Source organism: Lampetra planeri, chromosome 16 (genome assembly GCF_965212315.1).
Source record: "Lampetra planeri chromosome 16, kcLamPlan1.2.h2, whole genome shotgun sequence".
NCBI classification, from domain to species: Eukaryota; Metazoa; Chordata; class Hyperoartia; order Petromyzontiformes; family Petromyzontidae; genus Lampetra; species Lampetra planeri.
In genome coordinates this window covers 7,526,518-7,551,925 of record NC_136122.1, presented here as the reverse complement: position 1 = coordinate 7,551,925, position 25,408 = coordinate 7,526,518, and the positions used below count along the sequence as shown (strand labels likewise).

The following is a 25,408-nucleotide window of genomic DNA, read 5'->3' as shown; positions in this document are numbered from 1 at the left end:
TCGCGTAAATGATAAAACGTGATCATAACAAAATACCGAGAATTACTGGTAAGGACATATCGTTACATTTCCACGCGGTACGCCACTTGTTTGAGCTATCATTTGTGGGCAAGTCGCTTGTGATAGAGAGCTATGTTGCTCAGTGGGCCTGACCTGGAAAAAAATTAACCCGTAAAAACAAAGTTTTTCACTATAAATTCTTTATATGCGTGGAATCGGTTTTATTTTATTATTCATTTCTGTTTTTCTTGAGTAAGAGTTTCATTTTGATTACATTGGTAATTTAAATTAAATATGAATTTTTCTTTTTCCTAAAAAGTGGAAAATAAATTGTCACGCACAATGAGTCTGTGTGCAAAATGTCAGCTCGGTTGGATCACGGGAAGTGGGTTAAAAAACGACCGAAATATTTGCACGGTCGTAAGCGCGCAAGCAGGCAAGCAAGTGAACTTAATATAAATGATAAAAAAAAAGTAATATTTTACATTTTTTTTTAAACACGCTTTAATGAAATGTACCGTACGAGTACTGTAATGGAAAAACTCCACGACTCCAGGAAGTGGCCCCGAAGCTTGCCATAACGTAAGGGGGCCGTGGTGATTTACAGCCAACGTCAGTTGAGCGTGGACAATTAGACACAAGCCGAAACATAACATATAAAAATATTGCTTAAAATTTTATATTTGTTATTTTTATGATAGAATGTAGTATTGTCATCAGTATGACGTAAGTATACGAAGTTTGCAGTCGATACCACATTGGGAAGTGGGTTAAAATTGAGTTACAAGATTTGAGGATACGACAACAACAGACAGAATGAGTGAAATAAAAGCGTGTACAATAATGTTCAAAAACATTTATTTTTATTTTTTATGATAGAATATAGTATTGTCATCCGTATGGCATAAGTATACCAAGTCGATAGCACATTGGGAAGTGGGTAAAGATTGAGTTACAAGATTTGAGGATACAACAGACAGAGTGAGTTAAATAGAAGCGTGTAATAAAAAAAAATAGTTGAATTTAGTTAGAAGGGATGATAGCCGGTGGTCGTGACTCACAAACGAGTGGCGGCGAAAGGAGGGAACACACCCAGCAGACCAGCGCGTGTGCAGATTATAATGATTGAAGAGTATTTGGCTGCTATAAAGTTCCACGTGATGAAAAGCCACTTCGTTGGGCTATCATTTGTGGCCAGGTCGCTTCTGAAAAAGAAAGCTAAATAGCTCAGTGGGCTTTACCTGGTAAAATAAAAATAATAGTTTACCTTTACATTCTTGGTTCTTTCGGTAAAGTCACGTAGAAGGGAAATAATAGAACCAAGAATATGAATCCCTGCAGTCACGAAAGCTTTAAATCGAAATTTAGTTTACCTTTATTTTTTGTGATTTCCTTACCTTTCTTACATTTTGCACTGCTATAGTGTTTTGTATCGTTTGTTGTTGTAACGTTCTGACACCGGCCCCGCTTGACATCCGTGAAAAAAGAGCTTTATAGCTAATCGGATTCCTCCAGTATAAATAAAGATTCTGAGGTCTGCGCCAGACCACGAGAGATCCTGACAGTCGGTACAGTCGGTGGAGGCATTTTAACTGAAAAGTATAAAACAGGCTGACAACGTATTGCACAATGCCCTTTGTTGCCGAACAGAAGACTCATGCTACACTCTTAAGAATGGTCATTTGCCCGATTCATCAGCCAATGTATGATGTTTTTTTTAATCACTGTATCACGCGGTATTAGTGACCCCTAATAAAAAGGAGCCGTAACTAATCAGGAATGTTATTCCCTCTATGATACAGATATATATACACTTAAGGCACTTTCAAATACGTGTTCAGTATTTCAGTGCTTACAACACCACTCAGCGTGTGCTGTATGTATACACGTGGTCAATTTGTGTGTGCTACTACCCAAGACAGCCCCATATATATTCTTTCTTTAATTTACAAGTGAAGGATTTGCCAGAAACATCACACAAGTGGAGGAATGCCTCCTCATACAGTACTTATATAACAGGAAACCCAACGGGCGATGCCATTACGAGAGGGCATTTAAAAGTTGTACTGGAATGCAATTTTTTGCTAATCATCTTTCGCATGTCGGGGAGTTGATCCAGTAGTGTTCGTGTCACGAGTATTCTGGCGAACGAAGCTTTAAAGTCGTGTGCCTGTGTGGTCCCTGGTTTGAGATATGGACTCACGTGAAGATTTATAGAATAAAATAAATCACGACGTTTCGGGCACAACACAAGCGTCCATCATCAGATCCTTCACTTGTGTTGCGCCCGATACGTCGTGATTTATTTTGTTGCCAGATAAAAGGGTAAAAAAACAATGATCAGTTTTGTTGTTATTGTAACTTTCTGACCCGCCCCTTAATGGACGTGTCAGAAAGAGCTTCATAGCTCATCGGATTTCTCCAGCCGAAATAAAGTCGCGTCGATACCGTGCGGTCTGTGGTTCGAATCAAAGTCGGCCGTGTTCTCAATTGTCCACTGGTTTATTTTGTGGATATTCGTTCCATCGGTGGCCAGTGCGACAATACGTGCGTGTTCATGTGTACGTGTTCATGTGTTAGTGTGTACGTGTTCATGTGTTAGTGTGTACGTGTTCATGTGTACGTGTTCATGTGTACGTGTTCACGTGTTCATGCGTTTGTGTACGTGTTCATGTGCACGTGTTCATGTGGGCGTGTTCACGTGTCCGTGTTCATGTGAACGTGTTCACGCGTTTGTGTGTACGTGTTCACGCGTACGTGTTCACGCGGGCGTGTTCATGCGTGCGCTTGCAAGATGTTGCGTGGAGCGGTTAGCGCGACGCTACGCTACGAACCCGGCGACGCGAGTTTGATTCCCGCTCACGGCCATCAACACCGGTGACGATCGTCTGAACCGGTCCTGGGCCTCCTCCCCTAGGTCGACTCAGCCTCAAATGAGTGCCTGGTGCGGTGCGTAGTTAACGTCGCCGCCTGGGGATACAAAGGCGGTCGTGTGCCAGTGCCAGCCTGCATAGGCGCTACTCGCTAACAGCACTTGCCCCAACAGTCTGTGAAGGCTATACGGGGGGAGTCTCTTGTGTGTGTATGATTGTCAACACCGTAATGTTGTTGTTGTTGTGTTTATAATTTATTGTTTTCTCCGTTTTCCGCGAGCATTGCCACCAAAGGTTCAACCTCCTCCCGGCCGGTGCGGATGGGGGTGGTGGGGAGGGACATGACGTCACACTTCTATTTTTAGCCGCGATGACGTCATGTAATTGAACAAATCTTATGACGTTGGGTTGGCCACGTCACACATTCTTCCAATTGGTGCACACGTGACACGTGTCGGTCGATACCATTCACGTCTTGGCATTACGCGATGAGAAATATCAACGATTAGTTTCGATCGAAATGTTTAATTTTCGCAAATTACATTAATGAAAAATAAATATAATTTGTGAGATGATAGTTTAGTAAGTGTTATAAAGTCGTGCAATTTTTTACGAAAGAATGTAGCAATTCAAGAATGTTAAAGTATGTCATGGTTTCGTCCATGCCAAAGTTTACGAATTCCCAACGGCCCAGGTCAATCGCCCCCTCTCACGGCAACCTGAAACCAGCACGATCCGCCATCTTACGTAGGGAGTAAGGGGGTTACCCCCCCCTCCCCCCACGTCAATACATCGTTGGTGACATCATCAGACCGTGACTCCGTGTCGGTGGCAGTTTCTGTTGTCATTTGTAACCTTACTCAACATGGCCGCCGAAATCGCGTCGCACTGCGAGCGTTTCTGTATTCATTCACACGATCATTGGTGGGGGTGGATGGGGGGGGTGTGTGGGGGGTGTGTGGATGGGGGTGGGTGGGAGTGGGTGGATGGGGGTGGGTGGGGGTGGATGGGGGTGGGAGGAGAGGAGGGGTGGGGGTGGTGGGAGGAGGGGTGGGGGTGGTGGGAGGAGGGGTGGGGGTGGTGGGAGGAGGGGTGGGGGTGGTGGGAGGAGGGGTGGGGGTGGTGGGAGGAGGGGTGGGGGTGATGGGAGGAGGGGTGGGGGTGGTGGGAGGAGGGGTGGGGGTGGTGGGAGGAGGGGTGGGGGTGGTGGGAGGAGGGGTGGGGGTGATGGGAGGAGGGGTGGGGGTGGTGGGAGGAGGGGTGGGGGTGGTGGGAGGAGGGGTGGGGGTGATGGGAGGAGGGGTGGGGGTGGTGGGAGGAGGGGTGGGGGTGATGGGAGGAGGGGTGGGGGTGGTGGGAGGAGGGGTGGGGGTGGTGGGAGGAGAGGTGGGGGTGATGGGAGGAGGGGTGGGGGTGATGGGAGGAGGGGTGGGGGTGGTGGGAGGAGGGGTGGGGGTGATGGGAGGAGGGGTGGGGGTGATGGGAGGAGGGGTGGGGGTGGTGGGAGGAGGGGTGGGGGTGATGGGAGGAGGGGTGGGGGTGGTGGGAGGAGGGGTGGGGGTGATGGGAGGAGGGGTGGGGGTGGTGGGAGGAGGGGTGGGGGTGGTGGGAGGAGGGGTGGGGGTGATGGGAGGAGGGGTGGGTTTGATGGGAGGAGGGGTGGGGGTGGTGGGAGGAGGGGTGGGGGTGGTGGGAGGAGGGGTGGGGGTGGTGGGAGGAGGGGTGGGGGTGATGGGAGGAGGGGTGGGGGTGGTGGGAGGAGGGGTGGGGGTGATGGGAGGAGGGGTGGGGGTGGTGGGAGGAGGGGTGGGGGTGATGGGAGGAGGGGTGGGGGTGGTGGGAGGAGGGGTGGGGGTGGTGGGAGGAGGGGTGGGGGTGATGGGAGGAGGGGTGGGTTTGATGGGAGGAGGGGTGGGGGTGATGGGAGGAGGGGTGGGGGTGATGGGAGGAGGGGTGGGGGTGGTGGGAGGAGGGGTGGGGGTGATGGGAGGAGGGGTGGGGGTGATGGGAGGAGGGGTGGGGGTGATGGGAGGAGGGGTGGGGGTGGTGGGAGGAGGGGTGGGGGTGATGGGAGGAGGGGTGGGGGTGGATGAGGGTGGTGGGGGTGGGAGGAGGGTGGGTTGTGAACGTGTGCGCCCGCGCGCTGCATTGTGGGTCTCCGCCTGTCAAAGTGTCAAGCAACACCGCGTCCCCGCCGTTCGGCGTTCGCTCTCCGCATTGACGAACACATTCTGTGGTTGTTTTGTGTTGTTCTTGACACTCATTCAGGTCATTTACCCCCTCTTCCTCCGCGCGAATTAATGCCGCCTCCCGCATTTCGTCGACTGCCTCGATGACGGACTCTCGCAGGGAGTGGCCGATCGTTCCTTTCCGTCGCCGCCGCCGTTGTCGACCGGGGTCACCCCCTCTACGTTGCCCGTCCCGGCCGGGTTAGGATCGCCCTAAGTCGGCGGGGAATCTAGGCGAGCGCCGTGGTCTGCAGGGCCTAACGTCGGTGTCCGCCGGTGTGACCGGAGTCTTCAGTGGCCGCGCAAGAGCCAGCCCGGGACAGAGAACCCTCCGGTATTGTTGACGCTTCTTATTTTTATTTGTCTATGCTTGTTAAAATAACAATGCAGTGGAGAACGTGATAATTGTGGGGTTTTTTGTGTACACGCGTTCTATTTGTCCCTGCTGGAATTAAAATAAAACCAAATCAACCCGTTACAATAGTAATTACATTTATATAGCGTTTTGCATCAAGGATCTTAAAGCGCTGTACAGCACACAGCAGTAGCAGACACTCGGTATTAAACTAATTGTATAATACATTTCAAAGAATCATTGACTAATGCACCTGCACAGAGAGGTTTGGCTGCTCGGTGGCCAGGAGATATCAATTGGGATATGAGCTATGCCTGTGGATCATAGCTGTCAACCCACACGCCTTTACCCCGTATTCTTGTCCAGGGAAATGTAAGTTTTCAGGTCCATACGACGTACAGACGTTTCAATACCGGCAAAATAAATTAATGCGGTCTATTTGTTTGTGTGCCTCCCTTGTGATGGGACTCTGTAGGGTGAACTTTGAGATTTATAAGGGCATGGCGTGACCAATCAGGTCTTAATTGGTCTGTAATAAGGCAGGCACTGATAAGGGGTTGACAGGTATGGGGAATTCAAATTAATCGAGGGAGGAGATCAAACATGATCATTATCATCTTGAACAAGGGTGTTGAGTCTTAGTGAGTCTTTCCTGAGTAAATAAAAGGCAGAGAGCCATTTGAGATCAAATGTCTGTTCTGCAGGGAGAATTGGGGCACAGGATACGACTTATATTTGCAACACGGGATCAAACAAACGAGATGCACAATACATGAGAAATCCGAAATTAAATGGAAATGACGTAAATGAGCCGTAGCTTAAACTACAATGGCCTAGCAATGAATTCAAAAGATTTTTTTTTATAAACTGACTAGAAAGGGATTATTTTAAAATGATTAGCAAAAGCAATATTGTTCAATAAGAAGGGGATCACCGTTATATCGAGAAATGCAGTATTTGCCAAATGGAGTATTTATTTTCGGGCATTATTTAACAATGTTGAGGCATGTCTTACGTGGCATTAGTTGAATTTTAGGGTTAGTAAACTATATAATCTTGTTGGCAATCTGTTTATATATAAATGCAAAACCTCCATATCAAAGATGAATGTGTCGATGAGCTAAGTATAATAAACAAAGACCGTTATGTACAACTTTTACATTAAACAGAAGACAAGGGCCTACCTACCCTTGCCATACCAAGACTTAGCAAAGTAACGGTTCCCCACCGAAGCAGGAAAACCAAAACCAAACTCGGTCAACCTCCTGAGGCTCAGCATTATGTGAAAATCATAAGCAGAGGGGAGACCCCGTGATGCTTGAGCAAGGTTTAAACAACATGATCAAGAGTCAGCGATGTGCCTAACATCATGGAGTTGTTTTAAATGTTCTAAATCATGTGCCTGTGTTCTCCCCAAGCGCATCTTCAAAGGGCAACGCTTACTCGCCACAGTACTTGTGCTGTTATTAATCGCCCAATATAGGTTGGTCGTTACACACGGAAACAAGCATGCAGTATAGGGTGTACAGTGATGCATAAGCCCATAGACATGAAATCAACAAATGCTTAAAGATGCATCTTCAAAAGGGAGATTTCTATGCAAATTGAATGAAGATTAAATAAAAACCACTACCTCTTATTTCGTAGACTTTACATGGAGCTGTCGGATATAATTCTTAAGATTCATTAGTGATACAAAAAAAGCTAAAGTTATGCCGAAGTATCCCATTATGGTTAATTATTGACGGCGCTGTCTCGTTTTAATACAATTTCATAGCAGTGATGGCATTGGAGTGCTATGTCGGATCGCAAAACTGTGATTTATATGCAGCGCACTGTATGTGCACGTTGTGTATAATGACGTTTGCAGGTTGGTTGTCCTTTATTTTGCACCCGGGTGCATTTTGGTTTGTCGCATTTTGCTGTAATTGGAGCTGTATGGTGAGTGTTAAAGTGTCATTTGTGCCGTCTCCATGAAGTCAGTCATGATGGGTTGACGACTCCATTCAGTTTTACTGCATTTCGGGCATAAGTGGAATTTATGTTCACGTGTATATCCGTGTAACGGTTTTGGTTATGTGACATTACAGAGGGCAACATTTGACGGTGATGTACGTATGTATATAAAATAGATTGTGTACATTTCTAGCGTGGTGTGGAGTAAATGTGCGTGTGTTTTAAATTCACGGTTTGGCATAGGGCAGTGCAATTGTCATTCTAAGGAGCACGATGTGCTGCTACGACCTATGAATACATGCCTAGCTGTGTAGGAAATACTGTGCACGTATGTGTATGTATGTGTATGTATGTGCACGTATGTGTATGCGTTAGTGTATGTATGCGTCATTGTGGGGAGCGGTAGTGTAGCGGTTAGCGTGCTGCGCTACGAACCCGGCCACCCGAGTTCGATTCCCGGTCCAGGGCCACCCCTAGGTCAACTCAGCCTCAAATGAGTACCTGGTGCTGTGTGTAAACACATTGTCACTGGGGATGACAAAGGCGGTCGTGCGTTGTGTTGGCCACCCACCTCCTCGTGTGCCGTTCCAGCCTTCATAGGTGCTCACTAACAGTACTTGCCCCCAACAGTGGTCAGGCTATACAGGGGATCTATGTCTTTGTCTTTGTATGCGTATGTATGAACTATCGACTCGGCCTGAAATGGGTACCTTGTGCGATGTGTAAACATCACCACGGGAGAGACAAAGGCGGTCCGGCGTGGTGTTGGCAACCCACCCCCTCGGTTGCCGTGCTGGCCTTCATAGGTGCTCGCTAACAGCACTTGTCCCAATAGCCTGTTAAGGCTACACGGGGAATATTTGGCTTTGTATGAATTGTACATTTGTCTGTATGTGTATGTAAATGATCGTGTGTTTGGAGTGCTGTCTAACTCTTAATGTTTTGCAATATGATTTCTGACAACATTGTGTTGCAGTATTAAAAGACGAGCCGTGGGCAGACAACGGTGGTCGGGCAATGTTCTGCAATGCCGTCCCTAATCAGTGCTTACCACACTTTCCCCTTCTCTTTAAGTCTAAATAGAGATCTTTGTGTGAATGTATGTATATCTTTTTATCATATTCAGAGTTAGTGTTGCTACAGATTACACCAGGTACTCAGCTACGCTACGATCCTGGTGACTCGAGTTTGATTCCCGCTCACGGCCAACACCAGTGACAATTATCCGAACTGGTCTCTGGGCCTCCCCTAGGGCGACTTGGCCTGAAATGAGTACCTGGTGTAATCTGTAAACATTGCCACGAGGCAGCCAGGCATAGTGCTGGCCACCCACCCCCTCGTGTGCCATGCCGGCCTTCATAGGTGCTATCTAGCAGTGCTTGTCCCAACAGTCTGTTAACGGCTATATGGGGGATCTTTGTCTTTTTTTTTAATTCACACTGTTGCGTGGTGCAGTGTTATTGCATCGTAGCTCTCAGCGACAGCCAAGATGATGTGCGAGGTGATGCCGACGATCAGCGAGGACGGGCCCGCCCGGCGCGGCTCGCAGGGCTCGGACGATGCGAGCTTCGAGCAGCTGATGGTGAGCATGCTGGATGAGCGCGACAAGCTGCTGGACACCCTGCGGGAGAGCCAGGAGGCGCTGGTCGCCATGCAGTCACGCTACCAGGAGGCGACGCACGAGAGGGACTCTCTGCACCGCCAGCTCACGTCCGCCCAGCCGCAGGTGCGTGCCCTCCTCAGGCCGCTTGTGGTCATGCCACCGGCCAGTCGTGTAAAATGCCGTTGTCTCTGGGTTGTTGAGCACTTTGGAACTTGCCTGGAACGCGTGTCTGGTGTGAATAACGTGGTCAAAATGTGGTCTCGCACGCACTCGTACACCACACCACCCTACCGGATTATAAGATGCCAGGGGGAAAAAGTGTGTCTTCTAAACCAGATAATATGGTACCTCCATTTTTTTCTTAGTTTGCAAATTTGTATGTGGGGATAAAAAGTCGCTTGAGGTGTTTTTTGCAACTGGACATAGGTCCCTGGGCGATGTAACACGTGCCAGTACTTTGGTGAGCGAGTTTACACCGGTACATGTTACTACACCTGTACATGTTACTACACCTGTACATGTTACTACACCTGTACATGTTACTATTCCGGTGACCTGTGTTCACTTTTCAGAGACTGTAATGCCAGTAGCAAGTGGTATCTGAAACAGTCTTGGGGCTTTTCTAGGTTGACTCAGCCAAACATTTGTACTTGATTCTTTGTTTGGACATTACCACTCGGGAGACAAAGGCTCATATGCCGTGTCAGCCTTAATGGGTGCTTGCTGTGACAGCACTTGCTCCAATAGTCACTAATGGCTATATATTTTTTTTTATGTGCTCAAAGTGATATTGTAGTGGTTAGTGCACTGCTCTAAAGTTCGAGTGACCAGGCTTCAATTGCTGGCAATGCACAACACCATTGTCAAATGGTATCTAAACCTTGCCTGGGCCACCATTAGGTTGCCTCGGACGTGATTTTATGAATGTCCAAACAGGAGAAACAATGGCCGCAAGCTGAATGTGGTGCTGGTTATACAACCTCCTTGCATGGTTTGTGCCAGTCTTAATAGATGCTCACGAACATCACTTTTCATAACAACACGGGCTAAGTGGCTGCGTGTGGTCATTGCGTTTGAGTTGGGCACGCGTTATAAAACAAGTACTTAGCTTAACATGCATTGTGTTACCAATTATCACGTCTAGAAACCGACTCTTCCGCCGTGAACAATTCCATTGACCTGCAATACGCGCTGCGGTGCCATTAACTGTACAAGTGACATCCACCAGTGTCCATGGGTTGTTAACTATTCGTACATCTTGCAAAGAGTGCACCTTTGTCTTTAAAATTACCAGTGTCCTGCAATGCGTGTGGGTGTTGCACTTTGAAACACCGTGCCCTCATTTAATGACGGCAATAATCGCCTTTGTGTCCGTTTGCCAGCAGTACAACGGTGAACTAAGTTCAAGATTTGTGTGGTCGAGTTCGTGGCCAGGGTTTTATTTTTTTCTGTACCTGTGTACGCCGAGAGTAAGTTTGAAGTTGTTGTTTTTTAATATGAAAGTTGAGTGTTTTTTTCCATCTGAATCGCTAGTCATCAAATTTTGCTTGTTGACATTTTGATGAGTCCCGGTTGGATTTGGGCATGTCAGCAATCTTGTTAAGGTGACACCGTAATTGCACCACAATTGTGTTTTGAAAAATAATTTCATCCGCTTAAAAAAAAAGTCTCTTGTCTGTATAGAGTACTGTGCACATTGGCTCATTATGTCATGGAGTGGGCAGCAAGGAAATTGATGTCATCAGGGTCATCTGCTATATAATCGTGTTTTACTTGAGTAATGTGGTCACGTATGTTATCAATAAGCACGTGTATCTGGTGTAATTTTTGAGCTGTGTAAGAAAACTTATTTTTCATAAATCATTTATTGCTTTTTTCTTTTCCAATCTGCCTATAACGCTGAGGTGTGTACTCTTTCATGTAAACATATACACATTCCGAGGACTAGAAGAGCGTGGCCAATGTGATATCCCCAGCTGAGAATACTGGATGAATGGAAAATGTTGCTTAACATAACTTGTTTTTATATTCTCTCAACATTGCCAGAGAAAGTCTGGGGATTTTTTTTTATTTCCGTTTCAATTGTTCCTTGACAATTAAGTGGAAGACATGTCATTTGCTTTTTTGGTGATTTACCTGGTTGTCCTGTCTTTGCCGTGAAAACCGAAAGAATTGAATATAATTGTTACTTTGACAAATGCATTCGTTGTTGCACATAGAGGAGGCACACGTTTGTGCAGACCTCTTGCTTTAAACCTGGGGGCTGGCCTTAAAGAGTCGTGAGGTAATTCCCGAGAGGTTTTGTTACATTTACATAATTTGGAATTTCACCATGGATTTGCCATCAGCTCCTGTGGGGACCTTATGTTGCATTTTAATAAGGGAGTTACTAACCCTAGCCCAGAGGAATGGATCTGTCTATACGTATGTCACCCTGTGTTGTTTTTGACATTTACCGTATTCTAAAACCAATTTTCTTCATTGCATTCAATGCCTGGCTCATGATGAAAATGTGGATGTCTAATACATAGCACTTTACCACACTGATCCATCTGAGGCAAATTATCGTTTAAAATTGGCACTGACCTATTGGTTAGTGTGTCTTGCGCAAAACTATTTAATAGATCATTAACATTTAAATAGACCTAATTTAGGGCATAATAAATTCCTGTGGCCAAGAATGGCTTACATGGTGGGTCATCCTAATTCATACTGCGTAGCTGCACCTCTAAGACAAATCTCTGATAAATGTCTTATAAAGCAGGGTCTCAGACTCACCATATTGAACGTATCAATTTATCTTGTATTTTGGCGGAAGAGCGTTTTACATTGAATTTCTTTTCCTATTTGTGGAAGTGTTTTAATCAAAATGCATACATCTTTCTTAATGTTGAAAACAAATGTAAAATTCATAGATTATAATTTCTTGTCACTTTTTGGAGGGTGTTTGGGAAGATGTGAAATTTTAACAGTCCAATAAATGCATTCCTTTGTCGGCATGCCTCATCAGTCAGGCACGCTTGCTGCTGGGCCCCGATTGATGAAAACAAAAAAGCTAAATGAAAAATGTTGTGATTCTGGAGCCTCCTACCCTAATTTGTATGTTGTCATTGGTGTTGGCATGGATTTGTGAAATGTGATATTATTGGCTTTAAAGCCTATTACAAACCTCCGTTTATTGCTGAAGTAAAAGCAGCCTGTCATATTTTTTCTGAAGCCAAAAAATTATTCCCCGAACTGTACTTCTGCCTTGGCATTTGATGATATTATTGAAAATTGCTTTACTATCCGTCAATTTCATTCATGTCTGATGTTAATTTATTTTCTAACCCAGGTGAATTTGCACAGTAATGACTGCGGATTGCATAATGGGACAGTAACAACTGGCACAGTTGCTTTTTTAAAAGCTTCTGGAGGCATAAGTGATGCTTAAATTACAGCCTTTGTCAAACGACTTTGACGCGCACATGTGCCGTCGCAAACACCAGCTGAAGCCGAATTGAGACACTGGTGGTGTGATGTGTGGTTTTAATGCTATCAACGTCCGTGGTTATTGAGAATACATTTGCATCAGACCCACACGGGTTTCTTTCAAGCGCAAAAATTCGTTTTATCTCGTTTTTTTTTTGCGAGCTGCCATCCTACCCGACGTCGTTTGTAATGCACGAGGAAGTTAACGCAATTAAACGCGGTGCTTTGACTCTCGTGCCTGCCTTGAGACATCGGTTTCAAATGCGCTCGAGTATCGCGAAACGGTTTTTTTATGACGGCGATAAAAGAAACTGGTGGAGCTATTGTCCAGCAAAAACATTGTTTCAACAAAATTCAACAATTTTATGATAACGCTTCAGGTTTTAGGGTCGGTGACCATGTGTGTTGTTAGTTGCATATCTTATTCATAGCAAATGCTGGGAAAGGATAATTGGGTATTTATGGAGTACTTTCTTTTTTTCATCATTGTCAATGTTATTGACACTCGGTCCAGAGCAAAGCGCTCCATATCGTCATTTCGAGCAAAATGAAAATTTGTGCAAAAATATTTCCCCGTCACGCTCCACAACGGCGTGGCATATAATCTGCTGGAGAGAGGTGCGTAGATTTTCCTCGATTTGAGAAGCTGGGCAATGTGAATGCGAACCAAACGTTGAAAAGAAACAAGTGGCACCAGAGCAAAGCAAACGGCGGTTCATATCGAGCGATGGCCTGCGCACGTATTATGCATTCGACAAGCAGTGAACGACGGCCGCAGGATAGAAAGCCAAAGCAGCAATGTGTGCGGGGCCTTATGAAGCCTGGTTTTGCGGGGGGGACGGGGAATACTGAGAAAATAAATAAAGCTATTCCAACCAACGTTTTTGGATTCATTTTGGAAGGCAAATTTGTATAAAATAATTGACGAACAAAATACGAGTGTTAATGTTGGACATTGCTAACGGTATTTATTGAAAAACCAAAGTTGCGAGCGTGTGTGTATTTTTTAATATCCCGCCACTAACTAATTTCGACCAGCCGCCCCAGCACTTTGCTTCCTCATACCTCAGTCTTAGGAATGTAATGCACATTCCGATACTGATATGCCCCCGTATGTGTCAAGCCTACAAAAAAATAACGTCATTGATTTTACAATTTCAACCTTGCTGGAGCACACAAGCTGCGCCAAGGAGTGGATGTCTGGTAGTATCGGCTCCAGCTATTGGCTTACGTCCGGGCGATGGGAATAGAAAGCATTGCTTTCACTGGATGTTTGCTCGCTGATGTATTCGGCTCCAGAATTACTTGGCTGTGTAGAGGTCATGTTCTGGGCACTTTTGTGAGCTAAACAATCAGCCGTGTGGCCCCACATTGAGCTCCGTTCAGGGGCACCCATTAGTGGCTTTGTTCCTTCTCGGCACGCAGTGCTTGATAATCAACGTGTACGGGGACTATGCGCGTTTTTAAAAACTGACATTGACTTCATATATTCTCTTTATATACACACATTGTTTACGTTAGTGCATGTGTGTGCGCTGCGTCATTCACATAACACATTGCAAAGTGATTTTTCAAGTCAGCACTGCCACCAACACCATTGTAAATGAGACGTTTCATCTCGTTTGCGTGTCCGGGGGAAAAAATATTTCAATTAAGGAAACGCAGCAATAAATAAGTGTACAACTAAGGAAGGGGGAAAAAAAACCCCTCTGCAATAAATAATGCAGCTGTTGTGAAGCCATATAGCAGCTCAAGTTTTAATGGAAAAATCTCATCATCAATAAGCGTCGAGTGGCTCGCTGCTCGGGAGGTGTGGCTCCCTTTCTTACAAATGCACGGATTCACCAGCCCAGCACCCATTTCTCAGCCCCGGCGATAATGCGTTGTGGGAACGTGATCAAATTAGCACGTGGCCTTAGCGGAAACCTTGCATCTGCCTGCACGTGCTCCCAAAAGATCTCATGACTACTCTATATGATGCCCGCTCGCAATGGCCTTGACTCTTGCCTGGCCATGGCAAGACTCTAACTGTCAGTGTTTGGGAAAAGATAACAAAAATACTTGAAAAAATCTTTTCCCAAAATTGTATCTTGATCGTGATATCGGCGTCACGTCTCTGATCTCTCAGTGCAGTGCAACCATTCATTTTAGAAAATTACCCAGGAAACCAGATATCACAGAGCCACCTCTCAATTCTAGATTTGAAGCTTTCGTGACTGCAAGGATTCATATTCTTAGGTTTTTTCGGTAAAGTCACGTAGGTAAAACATCAAAATTAATAAAAAATAAAATAAAATAAAAAATCACGACGTTTCGGAGGCAACACAAGTCTCCGTCATCAGGTGGGACCGTCACAGCCGGATTAGCTGCAGCTAATCCGGCTGTGACGGATGTTTTACCTACGTAACTTTACCGAAAAAACCTAAGAATATACCACCTCTCAATTTCCATCAAGTGGCCCCTGTTCCACACGGTAGGGGGCAACATTTTCTCACTTCTGCCACCGAGAGTAATGTTCATCGCATTGCAGTAAAAGCGATATATGTATGCTCAAAGGCTGAAATCTGGCCAAATTAAGTAGAGAACCTCATTTTCTGTGCAATCATTGGTGACCTGACTGATACCATCAACTCACCAATGGAGTTCACCCTGGCATCTCATCGTTGCCAGCTCAGCCCTCTGACACCACGAAACCACTTTAAAAAGTATCGTACTTTTAGCTAAATATATAAATAATTGTTTTCCCTCCACCGTCTTTTTGGAAACGCAGCACAGAGCGTACGGACTGGAGACGATGCGAGTGTGTGCAGCTACTCAGTCATTTGCCCGCATCATATCCACCTGAAAAGCCACTGGAAGAATTTGTGCCACGTGCAGACGGGAGCCCATTGCCATTAACCTGCTTCGCTGTGGAGCAGAAAGCGGCACGCCACAGGGAACAGGTTGTATTGAAACTGCTGCGTCCTCATGTGGTTACTTATCTCTGGTGGCTACACCAGCTGCATATTAATACCCTTTTTGTGCAGCTTCGATACTTTCCTGTATTTTCCACTTCCCCCCGCCGCCCCCCCCCTCCCCCCTTTGGCTTTGGTAAAAATTGTACACTAGTAAATCCTCCAATATCTCAAGGTCATTGATTTCTTTACCAATATTCTTTGAGTTTATGAAATATCCACTGCCAGATGAAAGGATCCTCACATTGTTGCTATTCCAAGTGGGGTTGCGATGCCGCGAAGTGGTTTCGCTTCTGCACATGAGCTAATCTCAACGTTCCATTTCTGTTCGTTTTCACCGTCCCTGACATGTTCCCTCAGTTTGGTCCATTGGCCATCGTTCCTTCTCGAAATATTTGTCCTCTCCCCAAGCTCACTTATTTTTGTGTACCTTGACGTTTATTATTCTTTACAAAGAAATTGATGTTCTTTGAGACTACATTCAAATTGGAGGTGCCTGCGATGATCCAGTGCTTTGAAGAGGAGGATGAGTGGTTCATGCAGAGATCTTCACGTGCTTGAGACTACTACAGGGGCATCGAGGGTGCATCGCAGGCTTTAGAGGCCGTCTGGAACGTTCTTCCTTTCTGATATTAGGAAGCCACTGGAGCTTTACACTTTTAAATCATGATTGAAAACGAAATGCCTTTGCACTGCTTTTTTGTGTTTAGTTTGTTGTCCAACCCGTCCTGCACCTCCGATTAGCACGGTTGGCTACGATTGGTGCGAAGAAAGTTGAACACACATACGTGCATACAAGAGTCAATGTGATATCTCTCATGTGCATCTGATTTTTGATCCACATCTTCTTCTTCTTATCTTGGGATAATTCCCAAAATGTACCTTTTCATGCTTCTTAACATACCTCACAGCTTTTATTCTACGTTGTTTTGTTGTTGTTGTTGATGTCAGTGTTTCTGTTTCCATTTTAAATGTCAATGAAGGTAATATGCACTGATTGAAAATGTTCCTCTTTAGGCAAATGGATGTGTTGGCATATATATTATTTACATATTCATTGGTCTTTAATTTAACATATATATGTCTGCATTTACTGACGAATGCTTTTAAATGCATCTTGTTATGTTGCTTATCTAATGTAGTCATGACTAAAAAGGAAGGCATAAAGTTAAATACCCTCTAATAATGTCATAATGTAATGTATGACATATTATTCAGACATTTACATTAAAACATATATATATCATATTCAGCAGTTTTAATTTTTTAGTTAATCTGAGATCGCACTTTTTTTTCAACGGTCAATTTTTTGTAAACTTTGAGCCAAAAAATGTATCTCATGAGCTCATATTCAAAATAATTTTGAAATGTCATCACGAAATGAATTTGCAGTGTTTAAGCACCACTGAATGATGATTATATTTGCTCTTTAATGTGGCCAAGCAAAATAACAAAATCCCGTCTTTGTTCAGCATATTTCCCAAAGTGTAAATACGATGAAAAAACCCGTCAACCAGTAAAAAATGTGACTTGCTATCAACTAATCGCCGGTGCTAAATAACCACATTGATTTTCCGAGTGCGAAAATTAGTTTACGTTGCAAAATCGTTGAAGCCACTACTATTGATCCAACCCACAGTCCTTTATTTAGGACTGGGGTTGGATCCATTCAGACACAATGTGTTTTGCAAAGGAGACTTGGTGTAAACTACCGTGAGAACATTGTGACAGAACCAAGTCGATACAGGTGCTTTGAAAACAGACATTAAAATTGAATGCTGCCACTCCCGAGCAGTATAGTAGAAGCAAAACTGAAATGTGTGCAGCGAGCTTGCATTTATTCCGATTCGTAGACATGCATACATCAACATAATCATAATCATCACGCTGTCGGGCTTGAACCTGAATCTCTGACACTGGTTTTCATGTACTAACCAACTGGAGCCCAACCAACAATTGACATTATTTATGTTGGCATTGTTTTTCCAGGTAGATTTATGGGATGCTGTGCATCATGAGAATGAGCCGTAAGCTGCTAGAAATTAAGATAAGGGCTAAAAGGAAATAGATAATTGAGCATTTCATGAACTCAAGTGATCTCCTGCAACCATATTGGACTGCGAATAAAGTTAATTTTGGAGCTTTCGTGACTGCAGGAATTATTCTTTGGTTCTTTCGGTAAAGTCACGTATAAAGATAAAATAATATATTAAATAATAGCATACTACGACGTTTCGATTGCAACACAAGCAATCATCATCAGGTATAAAAGAAATAGCAACAAAAATCTAACCAGAAAATTATAGACAGACATACAAGCAGACAGACATCAAGATACACAGAGAGAGAACACGTATCGGCACAAAGAGTAGTATGCTATTATTTAATTTATTATTTTATCTTTATACGTGACTTTACCGAAAGAACCAAAGAATAATGCGAATAAAGTTGCCTGTCAAACAGCCGTCTCTTTGGCAGAGCCCCCTAATGCAGGGATGCCAGCGAATCTATTTGTTCACGTATTTGTATATTTTAATTTCTCAGCAACACGTACCCTACAAAAGTGGCTTCTGCTCAGTGGTGGTGTCATTGTGTTAACGCAGTGTAACCCGTGGCCATCCCTTCAGTCTCAGGAATAATGGAGTTGTGATCATGACCGAGGTGTCATCCGATGATGAAGTGGGTTTTCTCGCAGCGCCACCGTCACCCGGCGTGAGATGTAGATCAGTGCTCAACTAGAAAGGGCTTTTGAAAGTGCTGAATTTAAGAGGCAGAGATACGATTGTATTACAGCAAACCCGTTTGCGTGCACTTGAAAGGCTCCAGCACTGTGTATAATTATCATCGTGCGGGAATCCTCATTTCAGTGTCCAAACCTGCGTTTGAATTTTGTGCCGACTTATGTTATATTGGTGCAGGTGATAAATGATCTTTTTCAAAAATCCTGCATGAAAATTGACAAATTCCTTGTGATTCTTTTCCACCTCTGTAAATATTTGTTTTGTAGATTATTAAATCAATGGGTGGAGTGGTGGTGTAGTGGTTGGTTGCGTCACATTATGAACTTGGAGACCTAAGTTTAAATCCTGGCTATGGCTAGCATCATCCCTCAATGAGTACCTGGTGCAGTGTAAACATCAGCACTAGAGAAACTAACGCTGCCGGGTATGATGCTGACCACACCAGCCTTCATAGGAGGCCACTCGCAACACTTTCCCCAACAACCTATGAAGGTTATATGGAGGATCTTTGCGTGTGTTTTTTTTGTCATAAATCCATGAATTCAAGCACACTCAAGACCGCTGGTAGTACTTTACACAGTAACATTGGGCATTAGGGTGAAGTGGGTGGGAAAATTAATGTCACTGGAACCCTTACCCATGCAGATATAAATCAGGTTATCCAATCCCTAAAGGTTAAAGATTAGCTGGTAAATTGATTGTGCCCAGATTAGATTGCGTTTAGCGTTAAATGTACTCAGATTAATGGTACTGTCGCAGATGCGCTTGTTGAGCTTCCCGTGCTGCAATTGGATGGCCTCCCAAAGCATGAGCATTCGTATGCATTTCTACTGGTGTTGCAATGGATATGTGTTGCTCTTTTCGGCAGGCGCCAGCATGGGGGGGGAATTCGCGGCTGTGTTCAAAGTGACAAACTGTCCTTGGGGGAAAACCGTCGGAATTTGTTGTCCATTTCAGCATCCGAAAAACGTCCAGGCCCTGCCTCACCCGTGCCTCCTTAATGCCACCCTGCGTGCGTAATCGAGAGTTTTGAGCCCACCAATCTTGCAGCGCCTTCATTGGAGTGGAACTCTCCTCCTTTTTTTTGGCTCGGCTAGTAATAGGCAAGTTGAAGAATTTGTGTTCATCTCACTATGCATGATCATAAAGTGTGCGCGTGCTGCTTGTTGGAACGCACGACGCTTGACAGAAATTACTCTCACCCCCTATAATACTCTCCCAATACGTTGTGCTGCGTATTTGCGGTTTTCGCTTCGACACGTTGCAGTGAATTAGAAAATAAACGATACGCGTGATTTTAGGCTTGCTTAATAGGCACGTTTACCTTCCGTGGGTTTTTTTGCTGCTTTTTAATACGGCGCATCGCTCGTTCCGCACGCGGTCAGTCCAATTCCTCCTCGGCTACTTGTGACTTCTCAGTAACTTCAGCTCGGCTCTCCAGTCCCTTTGCCCTGACACCATGAATTATCGTCTTCCAAGAAGTGACCCCCTCCTGCACATTCTGCAGCCACCGCCGAAAGATTTATCACCATGAGTGGCTCCCAGGTGGAAAAAAAAACCGATTTGCCGAACTTTGAGCAGGTTGCTGAGAATGGCAAAGTGATACTTGCAAGGGTGGGCAATAATCACCGGTGTGGTCCATGTTCGGGGAACGCTCGTGGAACTTAGATATTAGCAAATGAAGGGTGCATGGAAGATCCATGTTGCTTGGTAATGTCGTTATATAGTGGGTTTCTTGTGAACCCGGTAACCCGAGTTGGATTTAGGCAGTGGCTAACATCGGTGGCAAGTAATATTTGAATTGTTCTCTTGCGTCTGCATCACCAACTCATAATGACAAGCGGAGTGAAGTATGGTCAAAGAACCCCCATCACCAACACGGCATGGGTAGGGCTTTCTTCAGCAGTGGATGAACAGAGCGTGGAAAAAAAATAGTTTTGTGTTTGCTCCGATGAGAGTTCAAGAATGGCATGTTGTGTGAACACAAACTCGTGATGCTGTAGTTTCAAACATGTAACAGATGTATCTTCAACTTGGAAACTGCAGGGGGAGAAAGTCAAGCATAGCCCCTGGTGTTGAGACTTTCCAGCAAAAATTGACGATGAGGTTGACAAAAAAAAGAACGCCAAAGCTAAGCATCAAAGAGTAGCATTATCCACTGATTCACACAGCCTGTTGTATCATTTTCATTAATGATAATTTTTATGATACAAAATGTAGTCCTTCTGTCCTTTAAAGTTTCTTCAAAGTATATCATTACTACATTTTATATTGTAATAACTGTACCTTGAAGTTTATTATTTTTTACAAAAAAAATGAAGGGATATAATTGCAGCCGTAATAAAGGAAGAGTAGATTGGATGTTCTTTTAAACTACATTCCAACTGGAGGTGCCTGTGATGGTCCAGTGCTTTTAAGAGGACGATGAGTGGATCATGCAGAGATCTTCACGTGTTTGAAACACCCACCTACTACAGGGGCATCGAGGTGCATTGCGCGCTTCCATCACTGCGTCGTGCAGTGCAGATGCACTTCTGCGGCCGTCTGGAACGCTCTTCTTTCCAATAGTAAGAAGCCACTGGGAGCTATGCACTTTTAAAATCTAGATCGGAAACGAATTTCTTTAGAACTGCTTTTGAGTTTATGCTTTGTTGTCATTTCCCCCGCACCTCCGATTAGTATGGTTGCCTACGTACGGTGCGAAAGAAGTTCAACATACATACGCACAAGGCAAAGCAGTACAGAAGTGTCCAGGTGGCTGAGAGGTGAAAGCATTGACCCGGCACTGCTGAGTTCCTGGGTTGAAATTTGGTTGCAGCCAGCCGTGATTAATGGACTCTTTTTTTTTATGCCGTATCATAAGGAGTTCTCAAGAAAAATGAGTAGATGGCAAGGTGCATAGATTGATAAAAATATGGCCCGTGGTCGAAACTGTTCATGGAGTGGCAGCCACAAAAGGGAATATGTCTGAGGGTACGTCTACCCTGGAGATGGAGTGATGAAATCAGATCCACTCATGATTATGATGATGATAATTATTCCTCAAAGATTTTTACAACTGCATTTAAAAATTGAGAAACCAGTGGCAGACGATAGACATTGGAATCTCGAGTCCCACACTGCTCACTGGAGGGGTTGCTCAGCCAGCTGTCCCGGTCGCTTCAGGGCCTCTTAAGATGCCACGATACTTCATGCAGGAGTCCATCTGTGTGCTGGCGTTGTCAAATTAACTGCCTTATCTTTGCGCCGTATTTCCTGAAACAAATGGCCACCTTGTACACAAGCTGAATGTGGGGCTTAATGAAACCCGCCTGTATTTATTATCACAAGATATCCACTCAGATCCTGCGTCTCTTTGCAAGGTTATATTTGGTTATTAATTTCATTGCAAGGAACAACACACATTTTCGATTTTAAAAATAATAATAAATAATGTGATAACAACTAATTTGGCCAATGAAGAAATAAATAAACCAAAAATAAGCTGACGTATGTAGGTGCAGGAAAACAACCCGTTATAATGAATATCTGAACAATGAACATCAAAACTGTACATTTCAAAGATAATTTGATATAACCGAGTAAATGATAACACTGCAACACAACTTACATCTTGTATTGAGTCTTAAATACGAAGCCATCCCCAGACGAGTCTATGAAAGGAAACTAATGAGGTGCGTGATGTGATGCTTGGCCTTGTGAGCCTATAGAGCAATTTTTTTATTGACTACTCAGCACATTGCTGCTCCAGCACCAGTAAATTTAAAACAATCATCCGATGGAATAATTAAACTGTTGGGAATTACATTTATGAAGCGTTGAGCTGTGCGCCCCTACTCTTGCCTCGACAGAGCCGTGCTTTCTTGGGAAAATAGCGCGTGTGCACGCGTGCGTTGTGCCTTGCTTGCCGTGTCGAGTGGGGCAGCCCAGAGCGGAGTGGCGCGCGGAGTGTGAATGTGTTAAAGATTTTTGATTTATACGGCCGGTTAACCTAGCGGACAGCGCACTCGCCCCTGATCCGGTTTGCACAGAGCCAACGATCGGAGTCCCACAGCCGCTTAGTAATTTCTGCGGGGAATCGCCGAAAGCATTCCGTCTGTGCTAAATTGGATATTAAAGTCTGTGTGCGAGCATTGGCAATCGCAGGCGACTGTGTAGCTTTATTCAACTGTAAGAGTCCCAGTTCCTCATTTGGCAACAGAACAACGAATCCAAATGGACTCTCACCTGCTTCAACGCAATGTGCAGCGGGGCATTTTAGTTTCTGATGCAACGGCGCTTGCCAAGGATTTTGGGGAAAAATACCTCCTTTTTGTCACTCGGCGAGACGCGCAAAAGCCCGAGTGCGCGTTGTTTTTTTTGGCAGTGGAAGCAGGAGGGCGCTTCCTCATCGTTTGTCTTAATTGAAAACGCGGCAAGGGGAGGCGGAGGTGACGGTGCTCCTGGTCTCCGCTGGGTGTTGATGAAGCCGCTGGCCATCTGGCTGCGCGTCGACAGCCTTTTAACCCCTGCTGTGCGCGACTGGTTTCGGCGGGCCAGTTGCCACCGCGAAGGAGACGTTCGTTCGCTGTGAAGTGCACATGCAAAGACAAAAGATCCGCCCCCCCCGTATAGCCTGCAGCAGACTGTTGGGGCAAGTGCTGTTAGTGAGCACCTAAGAAGGCCGGCACGGCACACCAAGCCCGGCCGTTTTTGTCTCCCAAATGGCGATGTTTACACACGGCACCAGGTATTCATTTGAGGCCGAGTCGACCTAGGGGAGGGCCAGGACCGGTTCAGATAATCGTGGCTGGTGTTGACCGTGAACGGGAATTGAACCCAGGTTGCTGGGTTCGTAGCAGAGCGCGCTAACCACTACTCTACCGCTCCCCACTGTGAACTGCACATACACATAGACGTGTCCGCACCACAGCAGTATTGGGATGCAATCATAGTTACAATTCTGATTAATTGGTCTCATTTATAACGATTGCCTCTTTGACAGCATTGTTTAAAGGTGGCAGTAATTACCATTGAACAGGTACAATTGTATTACAAATTGTATTCAATTATAACTTGTATTAAATTGTATTATACATTATCCCATTGTATTAGTACTTTAGAATGAGTGTGGGGTGGTCCCCATCACTGTTGATTGTTGTGATTTACTGGTGGAAATTCCACATTCCTATGTATTGGGACGATATTTCTGCACAGTACAATCACTGTTGCCACTGAGTGGAGGAGAAATTAGCTACCCCAGAGGAATGACGGGCCACTTAACCCCTTCATTGGATTTTAGCTAATTTCTGAACATGGTATGGGATTTATGCCCAATGCCACCAGGCCAGACTCAATATTAGCCAAACGGACAATAGTATTAAATAAAATAATAAGACATGGGGCTGATATGATTGATTGTAGCTTTTTCTCCATTGTTGAATTAATATAGTGTTCATAAGAAGTAAAATGTATAGGGTTAGACCAAGGTACAATGAAGTTCACACCATTACTGTGTGATATGATCTGGTCTCAATACTCATAACTTGTCAATAAAGTGAGCTAACCCACTTAAATATCCATAAAGGATACATAGCTTCAAAATACAAGTCGTGAATTCGCTCTTGCTCTTAAATCACGTACCATTATATTATTTTTAGGGCCAGGCAAATCGATACGACGTTAGAATCCGATCGCCTTGCGTGTGCGTTGTCGACCGGGCGGAGTTAATAGTTTTTTTTGAGTCGGTACGAAGGCATTGTGTTATTGTGTTTGTGCCCGGGAGGGTGGTGGGGGGGTGAGAGACATTTGGCTGGTGAAACATTCACAGCAGCGTCGTGGCCGGGCGACGCAAAACAACGCGACGGTTGCTCCCCCAATGCTGGATCTTGTAACGTAACGTAATTGCCGTTTGCATCCCCAACGGCAGGATTACTGGGCACCCGGGCGGGGTCGGGCGCGGCCGATGTCGCAAAGCTCCTAACCCCCCCCGGAAGCGTAAGCTTTTCACCGCGAGGTCCCCGTCGCAAGCCGTGAAAGTGGAGACGGTCGCCGGAAACACGGCGTAATATATGAGGATGAAAAATCGAGAGCGGAGGGCGAAGCCGCTGGGGGGGGGGAGGTGGGGCTTGACAATGTTGAGGACGTAACGCAATTTCCAGGACAATGAGTGGGCACTTACCTTTGACGAATAACAATACAAAAAAGACAAACGCAGCCATGTAGATTTTGGTGGCACCGATGGCAGTCAGTCGGCACCTCTGAAGTTTGTTTTTTGGCACAGTTGGGCATCGGTGAGGTCCACAGTGGTGATGATGACATCCTTGGCACATACGGTGATTGTAGGCCAGAGGCCCCAGACCAGGTTCAGATGTAAAGGTTCAGCAGATGCATTTTACCACACGCCAATGACAATCGCCCTGAATGCAGTGGCGCAGTGGTTAGCGACACTACATTGTGAACTCGGAGACCTCAGTTTGAGTCCTGGCCATGGCTAATTTCAGTGGCGAGTAATATCTGAAGCTGCTTCTGAAGCTAACCTACTTCTGATATTACTTCAGCAACCTGCACTTAAAAGCATGGTGAGGTATGGTCAAACAAACCTTCACGACTGAGATGTAAATGGATGGCCTTAATCCAGTCAATGTCTAAAAGAGTTGTTTATGATTGGGTTTATTATATTATTATTCATGCTCTTGTCCAACAATTGAACTCCGATTGTGTGAAAGTGAACACATCACTTTGTCGATGCTCCTAGCAGAAATGCAGAAGTGTTTCTTTAATAATACACACTAGGCTTGTGTACAAATTGCTTTTGACATTCAAATATAAACTCCTTGTTCGATGGAAACCTGCAGTTGCTCAGTCTGACAGCTGCAATAAAAAAATCCAGTTATACTAATAACATTTTCCATAATTTATATTGGGTTTTATTTTTAATTTTATGTCCTGGACATTTTAAATATTGTTTCCTGTTTAACTACACATTTTTAGATTTTACAAGTATGTTGGTGGCAAGCGTCCAGTTTTTCCATGTTTGTTTTTAATTCAGATTTCCTCTTCTTCCCTGTGGACAAGTAATCTGGAAAAGTTATAACGGTTGAGTCATTACATTTAATTGCTCTGGACAATAACCGTACCTTTACGCTCCACAAAGGCACAATTGAGTGTCCCACACAAACCCATAACATGGTCGAATGTGACAGTATATTTAATACATTATATACTCACATGCCATATGTACTACTA

At 44.8% G+C, this 25,408-nt stretch overlaps 1 protein-coding gene across 7 annotated transcripts in view; it reads left to right on the top strand.

The window, feature by feature from the left end:
* The first annotated feature begins 5,034 nt into the window (after positions 1-5,034).
* Positions 5,035-25,408, top strand: part of LOC144722985 (liprin-alpha-1-like) — a 277,623-nt gene continuing 257,249 nt past the window's right edge. For all 7 annotated transcript variants that reach the window (XM_078601462.1, XM_078601459.1, XM_078601461.1 and 4 more), the window contains exons 1-2: positions 5,035-5,435; positions 8,868-9,138. In XM_078601462.1, the coding sequence (XP_078457588.1) occupies positions 8,902-9,138 (237 nt within the window). In that variant the 5' untranslated portion in view covers positions 5,035-5,435; positions 8,868-8,901. The remainder of the gene's footprint in view (positions 5,436-8,867; positions 9,139-25,408) is intronic.